The 8,297-nt window shown below is 39.4% G+C and overlaps 1 protein-coding gene across 1 annotated transcript; it reads right to left on the bottom strand.

Annotated features, from left to right (window-relative positions):
* Positions 1 to 4,842: 4,842 nt before the first annotated feature.
* On the bottom strand, positions 4,843 to 6,485 carry LOC114738390 (RING-H2 finger protein ATL74-like). The gene has a single exon (XM_028926430.1). The coding sequence runs from the start codon at positions 5,777 to 5,779 to the stop codon at positions 5,249 to 5,251; it is 531 nt and encodes a 176-aa protein (XP_028782263.1). The 5' UTR covers positions 5,780 to 6,485; the 3' UTR covers positions 4,843 to 5,248.
* Between the last annotated feature and the right edge of the window lie 1,812 nt (positions 6,486 to 8,297).

The raw sequence follows: 8,297 nt of genomic DNA, 5'->3' as shown, positions 1-8,297 counted from the left end.
CGTTGCCATAACCCCCTTGCTCGTGCGCATTTCAATGATGTGCCCACTGATGCCTTATTTCCTGAGGAGAATTAAATCTTGCTATTTCACTCACAATTTAATTCATAACAAAATAAATATATTAAATAATTCTGTTGTTAAAACTGAACTCGTCGGAGAAATATGACTTTACGCCGAAGGCAACGGGAGCAGGGCATCGTGAACTTGAAGAGAATTAAATAAAGGCGGTACCAGAGTGAAAACGTTGCAGTCCTCAGAAAAAGAAGTCACAGAAGCCATAGAAATTATGACTCCGGGCATTGGCGTCTCTTTGTTGAGAAGAACTGAGAGGAGCCCGAACGAGAATTATGACCAGCATGCTTTGCCCAATGGCAATGATCATTCTATTACATAGTTACTCCAGCGATAAATAGCTGGAGAATACAATCCCCTTCATCAAGTCTCCAACTCTCGATCCCTTTCCTAGCTTCGTTGTCAGAGACGATTCTCGTGCGTCCTTCACTCCTTCACTGAAGTCTAAATCGTGGCTTGTGCGCACTTTCTGGGCTCAGGATTCAGGGCCGCTTGCGAATGGCAAAAATAATGGGCTTGTTCAGGATACATAGGTCTCCGACCCAATATGAACTTGGATCGTGGTTGCCTTGCTTGGGGCAGAAATAGGACCATACCAACTATTCGTTCTTATTTTGAAATTTTATCATGAGCCTGTAGGCCCATTCTCTTTCGTTCGGATTTGCCCCTTGATCAATATTCCGCTTCCTTGTACCCCCCCCCCCAAAAAAAAATCCCCCTTCCTTTCGGGTGCTATATTTGACGCCAAGTAAACTCGTAAGATATATTTACATGATGGAGCAAATGGACGCGATACAATAGTGGAGACTGAGACTATAATTTAGCATAGCATTTGAGATGAACGCATCGTCCCTGCAATAATTAAATGAAAATAAGGTATAACGAGGGCTAGTGAGATTTTCATTCATGTAATCAATTCCCCCTGAATTTCAATAATATCTTCAAACGCTTATTTCTGCGAGGCCTTCATTCAAAGAGAAATTCTTACATGCTCCCAGTGTACCACCGTATCCATGCTCTGACAAATAAGATCATGACAACTCAATAGCTTTTATCTTATGTGTCAGCCTATGTGTCAACCATTCTCTTCCTATTATTTTAATCATTTATTTTTGAAAAACGTGCTGCTATCTCCTCCCTCTTCTTTCTCATGCGTCACTTTACTTTTACAAAAACTCTCACCCCTCTTTCTCACTTGCCATCTGCTCCCAGCTACACGCCTCGGTCTCTCTCTGCCCACCCACAAGCACGCCACTCTCCCTCCTCCTTCCTCCCTATCTCTCTCATTCTCATATTCTGTATTCCTTCATTCTTACTGTTTCCCACACATTTCAAGTCTGATTTTTTTTTTCAATCATAATATTTTATTTACCTTTTCTTTTTTTTTTTCAAAAAAAATAGAGTTGATGTTTCGTTCAACTCTTATTTTTTATAATATACTCTTGATTCTTTTATAATATCTCTACTTAACTTTAATTTTTTTATTCACACTTTTTGAACTCCTGATTTTTTTAATAATATCTAGATTTAACTCCAATTTTTTCATTCAGACCTTTCATTTATATTTTCCTAATCCTATTTATAAGTCACTTCTAACATGTTTTATATAAACCAAGAAAAATTTTGAACTTTATTAACTATCATTTAAAATTCAATAATATTTCAACTTTATCCCTATCTAATACTATCCCCAGTCCTAATTATAAGACCATGTTTATAGTCTATAAATATAAATAGAACTAGAGATAGTATATAATATACCTTATGTAAACAAAATCAATATAATAATAAATTAAAGGTAAAATTATATATCAATATAAAAAAAATTTCCCAGTATCCTGTAAATAGGACCAAAAAAGTAATATATTGGGAGAATCATCAGGGGTCCCAAAACAATTTAATTTTTAAAAAATTTTACTGATAGATAATCAGGCATGAATCTGTTGTTATTTTTTACTTTGAAATTTGTCATTTTATGTTCTTTAGTTATTAATTATTTTAATTCTATTCCTTAAAAGAAAACGTGAGAATAAAAAAACAGAATTATATATTACTTATATATATTTACCTTTCAATTCTATTTTTTTAAAAGAAAAAGGTCAATAAAATATTATGATTGAGAAAGAAATCAGACTTGAAATTTAAGAAATGAAGAAATACAAAATACGAGAATGAGAGAGATAGGGAGGAAGGAGCGGAGAGAGTGATGTACTTGTGGGTGGGCAGAGAGAGATCGAGGCGGGGAGCTGGTAGCAGATGGCAAGTGAGAAAGAGGATGAGGGTTTTTGTAAAAGTAAAGTGACGTATGAGAGAGAGGAGGGAGGTGATAACAGCACGCTTTTCAAAAATAAATGATTAAAATAATAGGAAGGGAATGGTTGACACATAGGCTGACACATAAGATAAAGTGTTGAGTTGTCATGATCTTATTTGTCAGAGCATGGATACGGTGGTGCACTGGGAGCATGTAAGAATTTCTCTTCATTCAAATGCCAACATATTTTTCTTAATTAGTCTATATTTACATTTAGCGGTAAAAGAAAGGGAAAATTGTAAAAAAAGACTTTGGAATTGCAAAAACGCAGATAGGGACCCTTGACAACTTCACTTTGGGTTTTGACAACTTCAGGGCATATTATTCTTGTCAAAACCCAAAGTGAAGTTGTCAATGGTCCCTATCTGCGTTTTTACAATTCCAAAGTCTTTTTTTGCAATTTCTCCTAAAAAAAACACTCGCCGTTATTTCTTAAAAAATGACGGGGCAGCCTTTTGGGCTTTAAGTAGTCCGGATTTGTTAAATATGTAGTATCAGCCCATGCATAACGATTCCTGGGATTGCCAATTAACAATAATTTGATAAGTGAGAGGGAAAGCACGCTGCAACTTGCACAGGAATTTGATTTCGATTCCCACAAAAAATTATGTCATTTCGAGACAATATTAATGAAATTGTGTGATGATCTGTCATGGGCTTTCTGAATATCTAATTTCAAAGCGCATAATTTTTCGTGCTTCCTGCTCTTTTGGATCTTGTTCATAACCTGGGCGGCCGAAACAGTTAATAGCGACAGAAATTACAGACCGTTTTATAAATCCTTTTTAGTTCTATGTAAAGAACTTTAACAGTGCTCAGCCTGGGGGTTTTTGTCATATTCCTTGAGAACCTTGGAGACTATACATTACGCTTAAAGAGAAAAAAAAATGTACGTTTGCTTACGCGGGTTTAAGCCAATAAAAGCCTAGATCATTTGACTGAAATCTGACGAAACTGCATGCTAATGATTTTGATAGTCTGGAATGCAAACGTCAAGACTTTAAGGGTTGCCAGCTTGACCAATTAGTTTCCTTTTGGTAAGCTTCATCTGTAGTGAACAGCCAAGTTGATGTGTACGTAGCTGTACAGCGTCAGTACTCAGTGGCTCGACGCATTATTATTCCTGCGATGGGACCATCTTTTGCAAGATCAAACCTTTTTTTTTTTTTTACCTCCTGAGAAATGAAGGCGTGGCATGAATAAATCATTCGCATTGATCTTGGGATTGAAGAAAAAAGGAGAGAAAAAGAGCCATCAAAAGGCTATGAGAAGAGGAAAAGAGAGGCGGTGGTGTGTAGGAAATGGGAATGGTCCAATTAGCAATGATGCCTTCGCTAATTGTTATTCTGAAGCCACAGCGTCTGCTCCTTTCTCACTACTTAAACCAAATCCACAAGGTAGTGCTGGAATGAGATTTCCATTTTCAAAGAGTGGGCCTTACAATGGTTAGGGAAGATCAATCAATGATTCTCCGGTGTTCTGTTCTATCTATATGCTCTTGTACTGGAATTGCCCATCAAAATCAAACACGATAAAGGAAAATGACAGTAGATTAGTATTGGTTCCTCAGATAACGATAGACTTAGCAAGTGACTCTCCTTTTATTTAATTTCCATCCCCTACTTTTCGTCAAGATTTCTACGAGAAACTGTTCCCAAATCTTAGCGTTAAAGCAACAAGATTGTTTTTCACCTTGGGGGTAGGCCTGTAGGCTCGTGAATTATGGGGAAGACATGTTGGCTTACTTTTTGGTTTTGAATCAATTTTCCAGCTATCCCTCCTGTCTCCCGAGCTGCTCCCCAGGCCGGTGTGGCACGAATCTGTTGTATACTTCAATCATCTCGTCGCACTTATCAGAATTATTTGGCGGTGGACTAAAACGAGAGCGAACCCGAATGATGCTTCGTATGATTGGTTATAACATAAGAAGAAAGATACGCTCCAGATTTTCGATTGTACTGATAGAGTCAGCGCGACAGCATAGAACGTCACGTTCCTTCGTCATGAAATACACTTTGTACAGATTCTACGGATAAAGGTAGTTGGTGAGTAGCCAGCCCAGATTATAACAAGTGAAGTGAAACGAAAACGGGTGGCTTTTCTCTTTAATTATGCCTTGTGAGCTGAACCGGACATGAACCGGGGTCCCAAAGCCATGTGTCTGGTTTTTGACAAAAGCTTCGAATAAAAATTGACTAGAGAGTGTGGCAATGCCTTCCACACGGAAAGTTGACAAGCTTTTGACTCTCTCTCTCTCTCTCGCGTTTATGCTAATTGTCTGGCTTCTGAATTAGCGCTATGCATTAAGCTGCTTCCAACTTTCTACATTCCATGAGCTGCTGATCACAGACTGAAATACAGAATGTGAGCTTAAACCTGCCTGTGATCTAAACAGAATTCACATTGATCAATTATTACGTATTAGTTTAATGTCCGTGTTTCCTCTGGAACAAAAATGCCATCCATCGAATTGCATTTCTTCCTTTGCATTTCTTTCAAACTTTTTACAGGTAATAACTAAGATTCACAACCCTTCCCTTTTAAAAAAGTAAAAACAGATATGATGTAAAAACACTGAACGGCCTCAGAAACCATCACCCATGAACTCAGTTTTGCTATACAATTCCCTAAGTGCATCGTGAACATAAAAATATCCAATATCAAAAGCTTTGAACAACCTTCATGTTACTGGGTGGTTCTGAAAGTGGAGTGCCTCGCCAGGTCAAGTTCGTAACAGTTGTTAGCCAGAGCCTAACTCTTTCTTTAACCTACGTAGAGCACTATGCGCCACAATTCAAACACAAAGGAGCTTTGACGGACGCATTCTGGTCAAGTGGTCTCATATATATTGGCAGCTTGGTGTTAGGCAGCCTGATCAGCAGGTACAGATACAGCCTGAGAAATGGTGGTTTCGTGAAGAGACTGCCTGCAAGTAGGGCAAGAGGAATGAGAAAGGAGCCATGTGTCTATGCACTTCACATGGAATCCATGGTTGCATTTTGGAAGCACTCTCACTTTCTCTCCGTCCACGAACTCCCCTAAGCAGATTGGACAGTCTGCGCCTGTAATTTCAGCTCCTGATGAACCACACACAGCTATAGGTATCTGACGCAACGCGCTCTTCTTCAGCCCTTTCGCAGCTAAACGAGCTGCCGCCTCCTCTGCTGTCTCAAAAGCCAACCTTCGGCTGCATCTGAGAGCGCATCGTACTATTGAATTCAGACCCAGAGCACATATTAGTGCACAGAGCAAGGCTGCTAATATAATCACCATGTTGGTGTCAAAATTAGCGTCACTTGTATAAGTCATCCTCGTCCTGTATACGCTATCTGGTGGGATTGGGCTTGAATCATGATCCAGCAGAAGACGGCGAGCACGATGATGAAGAGACATTGTTTAACTTCAATAGCAGAGGCTCGTAATTAACCTTATGTTATCTGATGTGCAGAATTTTTCTAGCGATGGATGATTTTAAGGCTAGGTTGCAAGGATTCTGTAAGTTTGTTAAGAGGAAGACGTGTGGGAGGGAGAGAAAGAAGGGTTTGGGTTTCTCTTTTCTTATAGGTTTTTCCCCCGCTGGATCCGATGGCATAAGGCAGAGGTCAAGGCAGTTTGATGAGGACTTTCAAAGAAGCATCTTTCCGGTCACAAGGACAAGAGAAAGGGTGGTCAGCAGTACTGAATAGCATCTCTGGCTTTCATGTCAGCGATGGCCTGTGCACACTATGCCCCATCAAAACCTTCTTTTGCAAAGTTACATATACGTGGGCTGGCAAAAGCTATCATATAATTATAGAAGCAGGATGTGAATGAAGGTTCTGAAGATTCTGAATTGGTGTTGCCCGGAGAGGAGTGGTTGGGGATTTTCTTACTATGCAGAAAATAAAATATGAGAGAGAGAGAGAGAGAGAGTTTTGTGATGCACGAGAAAGGAGAGTGGGAGGGTGTAGCCTTTATGTTTTGTGCGAGAATTAGGGGAGTGGTTGATTTCAAGTGCCTTCTAGTGTTTGGATGTTGCATAGGCATCTGGGACACAGCTTGGTCGGTGTCTTCTTCCATTTATTGTTTTTGTCAAAGGCGACATGCAGAGGGTTAAGTTTTAGAATCAGAAGGGGAAAAAAGGTAGTTGGAGGAGCATCGGTTATGGCAACTGATCCCACTGAATCACTATTTGCTTATTTTTCCTTAAAATACTACCTCCGATCTTTAATATAAGATCTCGTTTGACTTTTATTTTGGTCCTAAATATAAGACCCCAATCCATTTTGTTTTTAATATTTATGTATTTTTTTCCAAGATAATCATTCTAACAATAATAGTTATAGCCATTACACTTGATTAGTAAGGATATTTTAGGAAAGACAACACCTATTTATGACAAATAACTAACTTAACTCCTTTCCTTAATGTCCTCAAATTAGTCAACTGGTTTTTATAATTAGCACCGGAGGTAGTATATGCTTATTCTGAGTACCAATTCCTTATCCACTCCACCCGAAGTTATACATATATACGCATACAAAGCTATTAGTTTTTTTTGTTTATTTCCTATCCAGCGTCCATCACTTGATTGTAATGTTTGAACCACTGTCAACATTATCATTTTCTTATTAGACAAATGTTATGGCAAGGTTAGTTGATTAAGTAAAACCCATTTTGGACAAGTAAACGACAACCCCAGATCTTACAAGTCGAAACTCAGCCACGACTGGTTCAGGCACTAGATTTTCACTTGATACTTTATACAGATCCAAACAAGCTAAGCATTTGCATAATTCACTCTAGCCATGCAGTGCTCATCTCAAAGGACCAGTAACCGTTGTGGATGAGGCGATGGTGAAAGAAACCATCAGATAGCTAGCTGTTAAGTGTAAATATCTGTTTGTCGTGTTTCATCAAACCGGTGAAGAAAGAAAGTAAGAGAAATTTTCTGGGGGTACTTTGAATTGAGACCGAGAACAGAAGTCATGTGGGAGAGTGATGATGGGGTCACTCCAAAGGCAAATGAAAAAGGTCCACATGGGTCACAGTCTGAGCAGACCGTGATGGCCAATGTGAGAATGCCGAAGGGACCCCAAGGATTGACTTAACATACTCCACACAAGTTGCATCATCAGACCCATATTAAATATTCTCGCCAACTTTGCTAACGCATCACACGGAAATGATAAAAGTCACATTAAGCCAATAGAGTTTTGTTGGGTGTGTCTCGCAATTGGGAAGACCCCACCGCAAGGCAACTGTTTAAAACCACAAGCTTGAGGAGGTCACATGGGAGAGAGGCTATCTCAGTCGGAGATGTGTTTCTATGATTGGGTCTATTTTGCAGTCCTGGTCTCTCGCTGTGGCTGCATGCAGCCCCAGTTGTGTCACTGATAATTGATTTTCTGCGATGCCTCTACTGTTTCTCCAACAATCCTCTCAACCTTTTTTCTAATGGATTTTACGATGTATGATAATCTCGTTCTAGGGGTTTCACCCTAACTTTTGCATATATGGTTATGTATCTTGTACACTAATATATCTTCAGGCCCGACAAAAAAAGGATTTGTGACGGCAAGATAAGTTGGATCTCGAATGCATAGTGCCACGCGCTGCCATCCCTTTTGAGCCCAAAGTCAAATAAGCTTAGTCATTAAATAGACGGGGTCCTCTCAGGAAGGACCCAAAAAGGAGAAAAAGGAAAATAGAGACCTCACAGTCGTGGGGGAAGCACACTCGGAGTCCGATACAAAGGTGTTATGCATGGGTGAGTCAAAAAGAGGGAGGGAATGATTCTATGTTAGAAGTGGCGAGGAAAATTGAAGGCATTGAAATGGAAGTAACATGTCTTTAATTATGATGGTTTTCTCTCTTTCCAGGCTGTAATGGAGACATTGCTCGGCCAGAGTGCATTGAACAAACCGAATTA

This window comes from Neltuma alba, unplaced genomic scaffold (genome assembly GCF_004799145.2).
Source record: "Neltuma alba isolate B1F8T4 unplaced genomic scaffold, ASM479914v2 tig00013589_pilon, whole genome shotgun sequence".
NCBI lineage: Eukaryota > Viridiplantae > Streptophyta > Magnoliopsida > Fabales > Fabaceae > Neltuma > Neltuma alba.
This window is presented reverse-complemented; position numbering and strand designations above follow the sequence as displayed.